This window comes from Urocampus carinirostris, chromosome 2 (genome assembly GCF_059441175.1).
Source record: "Urocampus carinirostris isolate Australia breed hairy pipefish chromosome 2, RoL_Ucar_1.0, whole genome shotgun sequence".
Classification (NCBI taxonomy): domain Eukaryota; kingdom Metazoa; phylum Chordata; class Actinopteri; order Syngnathiformes; family Syngnathidae; genus Urocampus; species Urocampus carinirostris.
This window is the reverse complement of record NC_142350.1, coordinates 23,362,121-23,378,726: the sequence shown is the minus strand read 5'-3', so window position 1 is coordinate 23,378,726 and position 16,606 is coordinate 23,362,121. Positions and strand designations below refer to the sequence as shown.

The following is a 16,606-nucleotide window of genomic DNA, read 5'->3' as shown; positions in this document are numbered from 1 at the left end:
GTCTTGTTCAGTGGTGGTCGTTTTTCAGCCTTTCTTACCTTGGCCATGTCTTTGAGTATTGCACACCTTGTGCTTTTGGGCACTCCAGTGATGTTGCAGCTCTGAAATATGGCAAAACTGGTGGAAAGTGGCATCTTGGCAGCTGTACGCTTGACTTTTCTCAGTTCACGGGCAGTTATTTTGCGCCTTGGTTTTTCTACACGCTTCTTGCGACCCTGTTGACTATTTTGAATGTAACGCTTGATTGTTCGATGATCACGCTTCAGAAGCTTGGCAATTTTAAGAGTGCTGCATCCCTCTGCAAGATATCTCACTATTTTTGACTTTTCAGAGCCTGTCAAGTCCCTCTTCTGACCCATTTTGCCAAAGGAAAGGAAGTTGCCTAATAATTATGCACACCTGATATAGGGTGTTGATGTCATTAGACCACACCCCTTCTCATTACAGAGATGCACATCACCTGATATGCTTAATTGGTAGTAGGCTTTCGAGCCTATACAGCTTGGAGTAAGACAACATGCATAAAGAGGATGATGTGGTCAAAATACTCATTTGCCTAATAATTCTGCACTCCCTGTAATACCAATGCATACACTTTCACAACGTTGATATTAATGATAATAAAGACAATTCTAATTCTAACCTAGTGAAATATGTGTCATGCACAATATAGAGCACAGAAGAAATTACTGCTTGCAAACATTCTATAAATAAGACGGCACACAAATAACCAATAGCAGTGTGGTCAAACAAAAATAAAAATGTAAGCGTAATAATATATGAAATATACAAGGTTTTCAATGAAAAAATTGCAAAGTATAGCTGGAAATCTAAATAGAACAGTTTTGCAATTTTGAATTACTATGACTCATTGTTTATTGAGGATCAAATCTGCCAAATATATATGTATATATGAATAAGATAAATAATAAAACAGATATAAATTACAATGTAATCACAACAAAATATGGATAAATCATGAAATAAGCAAATTAGAGACATAAAAAGAATAATCAATTAAAATGAGTAATGTAATAATACTTAATCAGATATTTTGTTGACAAATATTAGTTTATTTGACACGAAAATATCAAATTTCTTCTCCCTGACTCTGAATAAAATATAGTTATTCTGTTTCAAATAAGAAAAAAACGTTTTCCTCTTTTTTTTTTAAATCATTTATCTTTAAAAGTAAACATTCTTGTCAATCTATTGGCATACTTTTTCAATTATTTATTTAGATATTAAACTTGTTTTTCCATTTTTTTTTTTTTTTTTTAGAATTCTGAATGCACATTTTACATGATCATTTATTTATTTTGGGGCAGTTTTGTTCCTCCATACATTGTAGTCAACCGTTCAAGGAGAAACGGCGCCCTCCTCCAGTTTATTGACTTAGATTACACCCACACAACAGTATAACCTTAATTGCATTTTCCTTATTCTTTTTTATTCATTTCCTATATTTTCTCAGGTGAGCCATCACCCACCTGTGTCGGTATGTCACTCGGATTCAACGAATTTTTCATTTTGGCAAGGTAAGCAAGAAGAATCGTTTGTTTCTTTTCAATGAAGAATCGTTAGTTTTTGATTATGCTTCGACGGTTGTTTAATCGGTGAACTGAAAAACAGTATGCTCCTCATTTTTAGATGTTCGGTTGAAAAATAAATTTTGGGGCAAATCAATGGAAATAGTTCCAATCGGAACTGCTAACGTCACACTGCCTTCGTAAGTCATTTCCTTTTTCTAATTTGTATTTAATTATATAATACTCGGCGATAAACGGAATAGATTTCCTTTTTTTCTAGTTTTGGAGACCATTACGAATGGAACAAAGTAACGTCCTGCATCCATAATATTCTGAGCGGCCAGCGGTGGATCGAACATTACGGAGAAATGACCATCAGAAATGTGAACAGTGACACCTGCGAGTGTAAAATCACCTTTGTCAAGGTACAGAGTGACGCCATTTTGTTTGTTTACATCAGGGATGTCAAACTCAATTGGGCTCTGGGGCCGGATCGGGACTTTCTGTTCTCAGGCGGGTCGGTTCGGTAAAAACAATGTCAAGTTCAATTATTTGCTCCGTTTTCCGATATTATAGTAAATCATTCAACCGACATGAGTAACCTACCCTACATATTGTATTTTTGGATGACGAGGGATCTTTTCTAAACGACACATTTATTCAAAAACAATGTGGGGGGGAAAATGAGTTTCATGTTTGGCATTGAATATGTTAAGTAGTTTATTTTAACAAATTGCAGTTTTAAACCTGAAGCATCTCACCACGTTATACTAACTCAACACTGCCCTCTAGTGATCGTGAGAGCATTTGGTGTGCATTTATTTAAAGGGACAGTAAGTAATATTTAGTGCCTCCGAGTGGTAAAAAGAAAAGCATTTATTTGAATACTAGGGAAAAATACATAAACTATCATACCAATGTTATTTTCATAAAAAATCATCGGTCGATAAATTTTAGTTTCTGCTAAAAATTGCCATCCCATGCGGAAGTCGACGCCATGCTAGTCTGACGTCGCACTGCTACAGGTGCCCAGCACAACAATAAATGCTATGTGTCTTGAATTTTACGCAAAGCTCATCATTGGTCTGAGTCGACTTTAACATACGTAACATATTACGCCTTATATTTGGCCGAATCCTACCGATGGCAAGACGGAGACGACGTAGACGTTCTTCCGATCTGCCCAAGTTAAAAGTTCAATGAAGAAATATTTTGATTCTCAAAGCATTGAAAAGTCACTCGGTATTAGATTTGGAACTTCAATCTGAAAGTCTAAAAGAAAACCTCAAATGGACCACCACACATGTTCCCACCGCTCCCAAACGAAAGCTTCCCGATCAAAAGCAGCGCTACAGTACAAGGATTTATCTTGGGGCTGCATTTCCAAGGAAATCTTGCTTGCGTGCTGGAAAGCTGTCAACAAAGGCCAGGTACATTTGAGGAAAGCATGGTGCTGTTTGTCCACCTGGAGTCTCCGTAGTGCAGGCACTGCCCCCTCGCCTGCACCAGACAACACTGTGCACAATATATTACATACTGTCCCTTTTAAAAAATCTGAACTTTTGATTTAAAAGACCTAAAGACTCTCTTTGTTCTTTTAACATACTTGGACATTTTTGGATGCTGGATTAAAACTATCCAACGGGCTGGATCCCACTGTTCTTTTGTTTTACGTACATAGTTTACATCCTGCTATAACATTTTTTTAGTCTTTTTGTTTATTATTTTTAGAATTACAATTAAACTAAAATACCATAGGGAACGTTTGTAATTTAGAAATAGTAGTGTTAGACATGCCTGATTTAGTGGTTGTCGGAGCCCATTTCAACCCAACTTCTGATATTTACAACTTGGCAATTACATAATAACATAGTAGCAAGAAAATAGTAATGTGATATGCTATTTTTGAACTCCATATCAAACCTGTAGTTCTTTGCGCTTAAGAGTACCAAATAGTACAGACCTGGGCACTCCGGTCCTGGAGGGCCGTATGTTCTGCATGATTTTTGAGGTTTCTCTGATCCAATACATGTGATTCCAATCACCAGTATCGTTAACGAGCACTTGCTAGCTTGCTAACGAGGTTATAATTTGTATCACCTGAGTTAAAGAAGAGCAAACTTCAAAATCTGGCAGGACGTATGGCCCTCCAGGACCGGAGTGCCCAGGTCTGGAATAGTAGCTCAGCTTCAAAAAGGTTGGTAACCGCTGTCAGTTCCCCTACTTGTGCTGCTGCCCCTCCCCCTCTGCTCAGCAAACAAATTAGCACAGCAACAGGGAGGAAAACATGCATATTAACCAGAAGCGAATGAGCAGGCAAAAAGTGTGCAAGTGTGCACACCATGGCGTTTGTGAGTCTTTTTAAAATGAGATCTTGTTATCCATCCATCCATCCATTGTCTTTCGTTTATCCGAAGTCGGGTCGCGGGGGCAGCAGCGTTAAAAGGGTAGCCCAGACGTCCGTATCCCCAGCTACCTCCTCCAGCTCATCCGACGGGACCCCGAGGCATTCCCAAGCCAGCCGAGAGACATAGTCTCTCCAACGTGTCCTGGGTCGCCCCCGGGGCCTCCTCCCGGTGGGACATGCCCGGAACACCTCCCGAGGGAGGCGTCCAGGAGGCATCCTTATCAGATGCCCGAGCCACCTCAACTGGCTCCTCTCAACGCGGAGGAGCAGTGGCTCTACACCGAGTCCCTCCCGGATGACTGAGCTTCTCACCTTATCTCTAAGGGAGAACCCAGCCACTCTGCGGAGGAAACTCATTTCGGCCACTTGTATCCGGGATCGTGTTCTTTCGGTCATGACCCAAAGTTCATGACTGTAGGTGAGGGTAGGAACGTAGATCGAGAGCTTTGCCTTTCGGCTCAGCTCCCTCTTCACCACGACGGACCGGTACAGGGTCCGAATGACGGCAGACACTGCACCGACCCGTCTGTCGATCTCCCGTTCCATCCTACCCTCACTCGTGAACAAGACCCCAAGATACTTGAACTCTTCCACTTGGGGCAAGACCTCCTCCCCGACCCGGAGGGAGCATACCACCCTTTTCCGACTGAGTACCTTGGCCTCTGACTTGGAGGTGCTGATCCTCATCCCGCTTCACACCCGGCTGCAGATCGCTCCAGCGAGAGCTGAAGATCACGGCCTGAGGAAGCCAACAGCACCACGTCATCTGCAAAAAGCAGTGACGCAATGTTGAGGCCCCCAAACCGGACTCCATCCCCGCCAAAGCTGCGCCTAGAAATTCTGTCCATAAAAGTTATGAACAGAATCGGTGACAAAGGGCAGCCCTGGCGGAGCCCAACCCTCACTGGGAACGAATCCGACTTACTGACGGCAATGCGGACCAGACTCTGGAACCGGGCATACAGGGACCGTACAGCCCGGATAAGACTGTCCGGTACCCCATACTCCCGAAGCATCCCCCACAGGGCCTCCCGAGGAACACGGTCGAATGCCTTCTCCAAGTCCACAAAACACATGTAGACCGGACAGGCAAACGCCCATGCACCCTCAAAGACCCTGCAGAGTGTATAGAGCTGGTCCAATGTTCCACGGTCAGGACGAAAACCTCACTGTTCCTCCTGAATCCGAGATTCGACTTCCTGGAGGACCCTCCTCTCCAGTACCCCTGAATAGACCTCACCAGGGAGGCTGAGAAGTGTGATTCCCCTGTAGTTGGAACACACTCTCCGGTCCCCCTTCTTAAAGACGGGAACCACCACCCCAGTCTGCCAGTCCAGAGGCACTGTCCCCGATGTCCACGCGATGTTGCAGAGGCGTGTCAACCATGACACGCCCACTACACCCAGAGCCCTAATGAATTCCGGGCGGATCTCATCGACCCCCGGGTCCCTGCCACCGAGGAGTTTTTTGACCACCTCGGTGACTTCAACCCCAGTGATACGAGAGCCCAACCCAGAGTCCTCAGGCTCTACTTCCCCAGAGAAAGACGTGTCGATTCACAACGTCCCGGGTCGAGCTCAGCAGCGCCCCATCGGCACTATACACAGTGTCGATGGGGCTTCTTAGTTATGTTGAATAATTTTGTATGTATACAAACATTTACAAATATTACAATATTTTTTAATAACCCTGGTTTAAGAGACTCTGGCGGGACAAATCGAACCCTGGCGGTCTGCCAGCCTTTTAATAATACGGGAAACATTGCTTTTTCATCGTAAACATTGCTCTATTATTATGCCTAATCTCGTTTACTATGTTGTTATTACTGACAACAAAGACAATTCAATAGAGTAAAACTATCAGGCACACGGCACCATCTGTCGACGAAAGAAAGGATTGAGGTCTGGTACTGTCGGATACATCGTGTAATATTTGACCTCTAGATGGCACTGTATTGTCTAATACGAACAAAAAACCGTGCCAAATGAGCACAGCGTAGCAGCAAGATGCCATAAAAAACATGCTTGTGATTTGTAGTCAAGTCACATTACATTTATTTATATAGCCCTTAATCACAAAAATGTCTCAAAGGACTGCACAGGATTACAATTACACCATTACCTGATCTTAAACCAACATGCAGGCGAGGAAAAAAGAAACCTTGAGAAGGGGCCTCACAAGTGATAATCCCCCTTCCAGGAGATCAGGGTGGAATAGATTTAGCATTGAGTTACAGTACACAAACGATAGTAAACATCAATAAAAGAGAACACTAGGTAACATGTTGAAAGCTGTCAGGAAAGTGCATGACATTGTATGTATGGATTCCACTATGTAAAAGAAATACAAATTTCTCCAGTTCTGAATATTAATAAAAGTTAACATTGGTAAGCTAGTTCATGTATTTTTGCCAAGTATTCGAATCGGTTTTGTTTTTTAAAGTATTTTTACACCACTTGGAGACACTAAATATTACACACTGTCCCTTTTTTGTCTTATCATTTTTTGTTGTTTTGTTTTTCTTCAGGCAAAATCGTGGAGCTCCTCGGTCAATGAGATCGAGGGAGTGGTGACCGATTCCAGCGGAAAAGTTGTGCACTCCATTTTCGGGAAATGGCACGAGTCCATTTTCCAGGGAGACCCGCCCTCTGCCACATGCATCTGGAGAGCAAGTAAGAGAGAGCACTTTTGCATAAAGACAACAACAATATACTTATATATATATATATATATATATATATATATATATATATATATATATATAGTAATTCAAAATGTCAATGGTGTTTTTTTTGTGTAGATCCCATGCCAGCAGACCAGGACCAGTACTACGGCTTCACTAAATTTGCTGTGGAGCTAAATGAGTTGGATTCCACTACTAGACCTCTACTGCCCCCTACAGATACACGCTTCAGGCTGGACCAGAGGTTTATGTCACTCCACTATTATGAACAGATTTTGAGTTTCAAGTAGGGCTGCAACCAACGATTATTATCACGACCAGTCACCGACTATTGAAATGATTAGTTGAATCATCGGATAATTATTCATTTTTGTTTAAATTTAGCATGAGGTAGATTTAATTATGTGGAAAATCATCATAAACATAAGAAGAATGGGTACAATGAAAAATAATCTTTAATTGAACATATTGCCGATTCGTACAAAAAGCAAATACAAATCTTAAACCAATTAGGCACATTGCTTGGGGTCTCCAACCCGCGGTCACCAGGGTGCACCCTAAAATAGCTCACCAGTGATGGGCCATTGTTATTTTCTAGTAAGTTGTTTTCTTTTAATTGCTTGGCTCAGTGTATTTAACAGTATTTTAATAATTGACTTTGTAATAGCATAGTAATAACATGATGATATTTTAGAAAGTCAAATAATTAAATTCCAGTTCATGGGCTTAGTGGACAAAAGATATTGATCCAAGTATTGATAATTACTTTTAAGCAATTAATTAAGATAATAGCATGAGAATTTATTCATGTATTAAACACAAATATGTATTCATCCTTCTATTGTTTTATTTTACAGGAAACAAAGAGTGGGGGCAGTGCTTTAGAGTGTTTTATTTTACAGGAAATAAAACAAACAAAATTTAAATCCATGGGTTTTATAAAGCGAATGAGAAAAAGATGTGGAGTTTTTTTTAGCTAGCTATCTTACTACATTTTTAGGTATTTAGCCACCTACCTAGCTGGGTTTTTACATTTCTTTGCTCGTTATCAAGCTAAATCTTGGCCTCCTTTCTAGCTAGCTATCCAGCTTTGTTTTTAGCTTTTTATTTGGCTATTTGAATGTCTTTTTTTACTCTTTTAGCTACCTATCAAGCTACCATTTTAGCTTTGTAGCTAGCTATCTGGCTACCGTTTCAGCTTTGTACATAGCTATCTTCCTACTTTTTCAGCTTTGCAGCTAGCTAACGTCCTACATATTTCACTATCTAGCAAGGTATCTAGCTGGCTTTTTAATTTTTTTTGCATGCTATCCAGCTACCTTTTTATCTTTTTTTGGTAATAATCAAGCTACATTTTGCCCCCAATCCCCTCCCTCCCCCCGTTTAGCTAGCTGTCTATCTTTTTTTTTGCTTTCTCTTTGGCTATTTAGTTGTTTTTTTACTCTTTTAAATGGCTATATAGCTCACTTTTAGTTTTTTTACCTGTTTACTTTTCTAACTAACTATTAAGCTACCTTTCTAGCTATTTAGATAGCCATCTGGCTAATTTGGTCTTTTAGAAATTCATATTAAGATGGATGCCCTTTGTGCTAATTATGAACAAAAAGTAGCTCTCAGCTTGAAAAAGTTTGGAGACCCTTGTAGTAGTGATATAAATCACTGTCCATTTTTAGCAACAGGCAAATAGATAATACATTAAAGTCAAGATTTTTTTTTATTTTTTTTTTATTATTATTATTTTTAATCCCTGTAAACCAAGAACTGGCTAATTAGCAACAGCGGGACAGTTGATAAAACAATATGGGTATTATGTAAAGTACATTCTGTACAAAGTCTTTAACAAAAGTACTTAAAGATTCTCAACAGTTTGGTATCTGTTTTAACAACCGTCGTTTTTAACGTTTTGACTGTTGTTTTTGTTTCGGACTGCATGCTTTTAACCCCCTTACTACCATGAAGGCGCCGGTGTTATGCCGAGAAATGCATCCCTGCCGAGATTTGCATCCTCTAGCTACTATAACCACATTTACCTCGTTTTATCTCACTTTTATATCACTTTTCGGGAATGTAATGGCGAACATATGACCAAAACCACTTCGTCTTGCATTTGTTGGGAATGTAATACAACTTAAACCATTCCGTCTTTGTATTTGTTGTGAATGTAATCGAACGGTAATGCACACCGTATATAAATCACTTTTGAGAACTGTTATGCACTCTACAGTAAAGCTTATTATGCTGAAATACGCTTTATGGTAGAGTGCATAACAGTTTTAATACGAGCGATTTGAGTAGAAAAAGGCAAAATAAACATGTTGCCTGCTCAAAAGTGATTTATATACGGTGTGCATTACCGTTCGATTACATTCACAACAATTACAAAGACAGAATGGTTTAAATTGTATTACATTCCCAACAAATGCAAGACAAAGTGGATTTGGTTATATGTTCGCCATTACATTTCCAAAAAGTGATATAAAAGTGAGATAAAACGAGATAAAAGTGGTTATAGTAGCTAGGGGATGCAAATCTCGGCAAGGGTGCATTTCTCGGCACAACACCGGCGCCCCCGTTTGATAAGCGCTATTTAAAGTACCATAACTTTGCGACAGTTACGGCTCGAGACAGGGACGCTATTGCACATGTGAGACTCACAGCAGAGATTATATTCATGTAGGGATGCCTCGGTCGTGTCCGGCGACAATGAAATCCATCGTCGACTATTCCTACTATCGATTTTTGTTAACGGACCTTCGCGCCCTTGTCTTAAGCCATTCCAATTGACTTTCTATGGGTTTTTTTGTTCAGGCTTTTGGAGGAGGGTGACGTGGACGGAGCAGAAGAACAGAAGCAGAGGATAGAGCAGCTGCAGAGAGAGAGAAGGAAAGTGCTGGAGGACAACAACATGAGCCACCAACCGCGTTTCTTCAAGTAAGTAGCTCAATATTCGTGTTTGTAGGAATGCACATTCACACGGCAACATGCCCCACTGTTTCTCACCAGATAACATTTACACGTTAGGGAAGGAGAGGGGGGGGCATCTATTTTGAGTCGGTGGTCGCATTGGGGTCCAAAATGTGGCCATTCTGGAGAACTATCCGATTTTTTTTTATTTTGTGAATAAATAGACACGGTTACATTTCTTTATATTTGTTTTTAAAAAGATTAGTTTCAGTCAATTGGTTTTGAAACGCTTACAATTAAAGCAAAAACACTAGCTCCAGCTCCCTGTTTTAAGCAATCAGTTTGATATTTGGTTGTATTTTTGTAGTTCTGCAGTTGGACGTTTTTAGTATTTCTGTACTGTCATAGTTGTTTAATTTTTGGAATAATTCGGCCTGTGTAGTATTTTTCTAGTATTTCCATAGTAACATTTCTGTAGTATTATTGTAGTATTTCTATTATATATTTTTTTCTAGTACTGGTATATCTGTAGTATTACTGTTGTTGTATTTTTGCAGTATTTCTGTCGTAATATTTCCGTAGTAATATTCCTGAAGGTTTCTGGAGTATTTTGAAGTATTTCCAAAGTAGTATTTTTGTAGTACTTTGGTATTATTTCTGTCATATTTTTGTAGTATTTCTTTAGAATTGTTGAATATTACACTAATTGTATTTTCTAGAACTTCTGGTGGAATACTTTTGTAGTAGTATTTTTGTGGTATTTCTTTTGTATTTTTTTCTTTTGAGAATGAACAAAAACTAATATATGAGGTCCCTGTTTTGAAGCCCTAAAATGGGGATTTTGTTTTGGAGTATGTTTGTAGTATTTCTGTTGTAGACACACAAAAGGGCCAAGGGGAGAAAGTTGACAGTACTTTTTTTACTATTATGTATATTCTCCTTATATTTGGAATATTCTGGTTTGTAGGGCCGGAATACAACGTCGGACCTTAGTTTGAGCACCCCTGCGTTATGGTGTCACAAGTAATAGTCTGCTTACAAGTCATGCTCCACTTGTTAAACAAAGCATGAAAATATATACATCTTAAATTTTTAATATTCGATGGTTTACTTTTATTGCAATTTTTTTGACTGTGCAACATTTTAAACAATCTAATCGTGACTAGAATATTTTTTAGATCAGAGATGTCTTAATATTTTTCTGGGCGGGCCACATACACAAAAATAAGGAAATGTGGACTTCTTTGGTTTTTAAGCTGGAGTGCATCGTTTGAAGTCAAGTTAAATATTTTTTCTATTTAGTATGTGTTCACAATGCCCCAATTGAGTACAAAGAGCCCTTGTGCTTTATTTTCCACTGCATCTTTTATCTTACCGTTTGCAGAGCTGTTTGGAGCACAACACATTAAGTTTGAGGAATGGGGCTGGGGGCGGTGCTTTAGAGTGCCATCATGCTCGTCCCCACGGGTTTTTGTTCTTGTGAGTGAAGCATTAAAATGGTGAAAGTAGAAAGGGCCTGCCTCACGTACATTCCAACCGCGAACCAAATCCTCAAGGAAGATGAAGAAAAAAGGAGGATTTTTTTTTTAACGTGTCTAAGAAATACATGTACTTGCACGCGCATCATTAATGAGCTAAAAGAGGCTGCAAAAATGACACATGCCAGGAGATGACAGCAAAGAGTAATAAAAGATCAAAATTTTGTCTGGACGGGTCGGATCCCTGAAGCATACGGGTGGTAAGGGCACCATTTCCTGTAAAGTGTCTAGGACAAGTACAGCCTGGTTAGTGCCCATCATATGTTTCCACCTGGTCTTAAACCAGAGGCCTTTCACGTGTTATGCACCAAATTATTAATAATTAGTCATTTCATATGTTTTGCGGGGTTTGAATTAAAATATTTACAGATGTCCTAAAAATATGTGTAAAATAACAAAATCCCTGCAAATGCAAAATTATGAAATTAAAATTAAAAATGTTCACTCTTCAATGCTATGAATTAATGATAGAATGCAAAAAACATCTCAATTTTAACCAATTTAGGAACAGATCCTCAAAAATAACACACAAATTCTAAATTAAAAGAAGTAAAACAAAAAGCAAAAGATTTTCTGCTTTTTTATACACACACTACTTTCTTTCTTGTCTTTTGTAATGAACTCCATTATTACCCAACATCTATAGAGGCCTTTCAGTGTGTCACGTATTGAAGCTGCGCGTGCATTGTTTAAGCAGAATTCATTTTAGTTTATAGCAGCCCATTGACACTAAAAGATTATAGATGAAGTATGTGCTAGCAGCAAGATAGCGACTTTTTTTAGTCATGGAAGCCAACGACAAAAAAACGTTCTTTTGATCATTGCTGGATTTCTTCTTTTAAAGTTACTGGAAAACATGGCGTTGAAAGTGCTTCAAAAGAACTTTGATACAGTGTACGAACCCTGATTTTTGTAGAGATGCTTCGCTCTGTTGGAAAAAATGCGTCTGCCGACAACGGAAGTCATCTCAACTGTTGCCATTATCCTTTTTGTGCACAATGTTGACTAATCGTCTCAGCCCCAAGTAAAATATGTATTTGTATTGCGATAACAGGAAATCGGAGAACGACACGTGGGTCACAAACAACTCGTACTGGGAGCTTCGAAGAGAACCTGGCTTTGCGAAAGTGGACTTCCCTGTCCTGTGGTGACCCTCCCCTTTCTCTTCTCTCTCCATCTCCTTCCACGCACAAAAAAAAACACAAAATAGGATGTAGAAAAAACGGATGTGAGACTGAACTGCCATCCTGATCGATGTCGTGGTGACCCGAACCCTACGTGGACTTACTGTGCCCTCTTTTATTTGGAGTTTGATCGAAAGGGACGCAACAAACAAAGGTGGTTAAAGGAGCCATAAATTGTACTCAAGTAAAAGTACTGTTACTTCAGAATAATAGGATTCAAGTAATTGTAAATAGTAGTCATCCAAATAGATACTTGAGTAAAGGTAAAAAGTACTTGGTGTTTAAAAAAACTACTCAAGTACTGAGTAACTGTAGCAACGTCTTTTTGATTTAAAAAATATATAGATATATATTTAAACAGATCATCAAATCATCAAAGTCCCTCCAATTTAAAAAAAAAAAAAGTCTGTGTAATAGGAAGTCTCTGTACTTAATTTGTTTGGGTAAACCTTCTGTGGATTAAAATAAATTCACATATATGAGGCTACAGTTATACACACTGTGCATACAGTACATTACTAACCGGCTCACAAGTGCCACCTTGTAGTTATTTGAGTCACTGGTCAAATTGAAACAAAAGAAAAGAGGTCTCTGAGAATACAAATGTGCCTTAGCAGAGACAGACGCTTATTTACGTGCAAGGGGTTTAAGTAACGGGTTTAATGTAGCCTAATGTACCGGAGTAGTAGTACAGTTTCTTCTTTACAAATCTACTCAAGTAAAATTATAGAGATTTAAAAATACTCCCAGAAGTACAAAATGTTCCAGAACTTACTCATGTAGATGTAACAGAGTAAATGTAACTCATTACTACCCTATGCCTTTAAGTAACTGGTCCTATGTAGTGGAGAAAGAGTAGTTTTTTTTCTTCACAAATATACTCAAGTAAAAAGTGTACTGATTTTAAAAATACTCCTAGTTACAAAATGTTCCAAAACTTGGCTTGTTACTATCCGCCTCTGGGTTCAATGTAGCCGAACGGAACGGACTAAGAGTACAGTTTCTTCTTCTCAAATCTACTCAAGTAAAAAGTAAAGTGTTTTAAAAATACTTCAAATAATACTGATTGTTCCAAAACTTACTCAAGTAAATGTAACAGAGTACATGTAACTCATTACTACCCACCTCTGGGTTTAAGTAACTGGTTCAATGTAACGGAACGGACTATGAGTACAGTTTCTTCTTCTCAAATTTACTCAAGTAAAAAGTGCAGTGCTTTGAAAATACTCCAATAATACTAATTGCTCCAAAACTTACTCAAGTAAATGGAAGAGAGTACATGTAACTCGTTACTACCTACCCCAGGGTTTAAGTAACTGGCTCAATGTAGCCGAACAGAGCGGACCAAAAGTACAGTTTCTTCTTCTCAAATCTACTCAAGTAAAAAGTACAGTGTTTTAAAAGTACTCCAAATAATACTAATTGTTTCAAGACTTACTCAAGTAAATGTAACACAGAGTACATGTAACTGGTTACTACCCACCTCTGCCTGTAAATATTGTAATTACTATGTTTAAAGTGTTCCTTGTAAAAGCCCAGCTGCCGATGGTTTGTTGGTTGGTTAGATCCCCTTACCACTAGGGTCGCAGGGGTACCATTTCCGTCTGCGGATACCTATTGAAAACTATGAGTACTAAACAAACATTTGCATACCACTGTGTTTTGTACTCGTTAGTATGCCCGTAGCTTTTCGTTTTGTTCTCGTAACTTGATTCCTCCTCGTAGTATTTCGACACGTAGGTTTTTATGCCCGTAGGTTTTTGCTGTGTACTCGTAGTTATCAACACGTTTTGGCAGTGTGTAATTTGTAAAGTGTATTCTATTCACACACAAGGAACATTTTTACGGGTACGAATCGACATCATTTATATCATGTGTGCTGTCGTCTCGTCTTAATTCTTATCGACACTTTTCTAGTTTCGAATCAAGCTATGCTGGAGAATCTCATTTTGTCAATCACCATTTACCAAGGTGCCTTTTAGTGCAGAGCTACTTTAATTTTGAAAAGGGTAATCACCGCAGGGATGTTTTGAAAATAAATGTATATATTTTTAGTTACCTGATCAATTGAATGAGTTTGAGTTTTTATTTTGAAAGAACTTTAGCCTTGTTATCTTGTTTACTGTGGAATGCGGATAAACAAAATCCTTTAAAAAAAAAATGGTTCTTTAAGAACGGTAATAAAAGCAATGGATTTAGAACTTTTACTGGGACTGTGTTTTTTTGTAATGAATGAATGAATGAATGAATGAAGTTTGAAACGAGAAATGTATAATGTCGAAATGACAAAAATGTTATTACTGTGTTGTTGACTTGATTGTCATTGACAGGCAAATTGAGATTTGGGGCCCCCTAGCAATGTTCCCTCTAATTTTTGTGAGCAACGCTTAAAACAACAGCGAGCAACAGAAATCCCAAGTGTGGCAACTAAATCATTATCAAACATGTCCAAAACTTGACATCAAGTTACATTTTGCTGAGTTTCCGGCAATGCAAAATTATTTTTCTCTTTTGAATGAATTGACTCATGTACTATTGCAAAGGTTGTACGACCTACAAACGTCATTTGTTTTTACAATTATTTCACAAGATATCCATTTTTTTTCCTGATATATTTTGTCGCATAGTACTAACATTTTGGGGGCTTATTTAGTCGGTTACAAGATACAGAACTGTACTTAATCACATTTTTTAGTGGAAGTACAATGTTGGCAACAAGATTCACTTGATATAATTTGAAATTATTTGAATGCTACACAAACTTTTTCTTCTTTTTCCTGTTTTTTCTATTTTTTTTTTAATTCCTTTAAAAAATCTTGTTTATTCTTTCCTAGCTGTTAATTTTTTCTTGCTTTTTTTTGTTCTCTATTACCTTTTTTCCTTTGTTTCTTTTTTTCTGAAATTTTCCTGCTCTTTTTTCTCTCCTTTTGTTTCTTTTTTTCTCAGCTTTTCACTACTTTTTTCATTTTGGTGTCTTTTTCTTTTTTTTTTTTTTTTCTTCCCTTCTTTTAAGTCATTTTGTGCATAATTTTACATAATATTTGGTCAAGTTGGGATTAAAGAAGCAAAAACAACCTGAAGAGCCGTTTGGGACCCGAAAGAGACGGTTCTTATTAGTGAGCAGAGCCGAAGAAGCCGGTTCTCGAATAACTCTACTGACTTTACTCAACTTGGTTCTACTTCGACATTGACTTCAAAATACCGCATTTAGAACACAGCGTCAGGGGAACCTGTGTATTTTTACCTTCATGCACTGTAACACTGCAATTTCAAGCCCTGGTTTTTGTGAGCTGGCTAGATTTTTTTGAGCGCGGAAAAGCTCTGAGCGGTGTGCAATTGCGCACACACGCAGTTTAGAGGGAACATTGCCCCCTATTACTTGATCATTTCTATACCTACTAGAACTCATTCCCTGTTCTACTCCAAGGGTGGGCAACTATTTGGAGTCCGGGGCTGCATGTGACATTTTATACTTCTTTTTTAAGTAGATGAATTTCATCAAATTGGTTTTGAAACGACCACAATTGGAGCAAAATATTTTTTTTAGGTCACTTCATTTGTTACTTAGTTTTGAATTATTTCTGTAGTTTTTCTTTTTTTAGTATTTCTGAAGTCGGATTTTTATTGTAGTTTTTTGTACTGTTACTGTAGTTTTTTTTTATACTATTCTTGTAGTATTTTTCAAAGTAATTTTTCATAGTATTTCCATAGTAGTATTTCTTTTGATATATCTGTAGTAATTTCGTGGTATTTTTGTATTACAGTGGTTTTAGATTATAGTATTTTTGTTGTATTACTGTAGTATTTGTACCATCTCTGTTGTATTTTTTTAGTGTTTCCATATTACAATGTTTGTCATATAGCTGTAGTATTTTTGTAGTACAGTGTTACTGTAGTTTTATGTTTGTAGTATTTTTGTGATATTTTCATAGATTTTTTTGGAGTATCGCTACAGGTGTAATTTGCAGTATTTCTGTTGTAATCCTCAATTTTTGTAGTAATACTTCTCTAGTAGTTTTTTTATATTATCGTGTTATGTATTGGTATTTTTAGTGTTTCAGTAAAAATATAATTGATGTATTTCCAAAGTAGGATTTTTGTAAAATTTCTGTAGTATTTTCCATAATAGTATTTTTGTCATTTTTCCCCGAGTAATTTTGCAATATGACTAGTTATGTTTTTGTAGTATTTTGGGGGTAAATAATTCTGTAGTAGTACTTAATAAAAAGTATATAGTAATATAGTATTACCATAGTAGTATTTTTATAGTACTTCTATACTGGTTTTTGATTTTCAGAATGAAAGGAAAATAATACATGAGGTCCCTGTTTTTAAGCACTATATTTGATATTTAGTTTTGT

At 37.8% G+C, this 16,606-nt stretch overlaps 1 protein-coding gene across 1 annotated transcript in view; it reads left to right on the top strand.

Moving 5' to 3' along the window:
- Positions 1-14,452, top strand: part of LOC148371405 (oxysterol-binding protein-related protein 3-like) — a 40,506-nt gene extending 26,054 nt beyond the window's left edge. Inside the window, exons 16-22 of the mRNA XM_088329468.1 lie at positions 1,475-1,538; positions 1,651-1,729; positions 1,810-1,954; positions 6,464-6,608; positions 6,737-6,863; positions 9,428-9,550; positions 12,116-14,452. Coding sequence (XP_088185594.1) covers positions 1,475-1,538; positions 1,651-1,729; positions 1,810-1,954; positions 6,464-6,608; positions 6,737-6,863; positions 9,428-9,550; positions 12,116-12,212 — 780 coding nt within the window. The 3' untranslated portion in view covers positions 12,213-14,452. The remainder of the gene's footprint in view (positions 1-1,474; positions 1,539-1,650; positions 1,730-1,809; positions 1,955-6,463; positions 6,609-6,736; positions 6,864-9,427; positions 9,551-12,115) is intronic.
- The last annotated feature ends 2,154 nt before the right edge of the window (positions 14,453-16,606 follow it).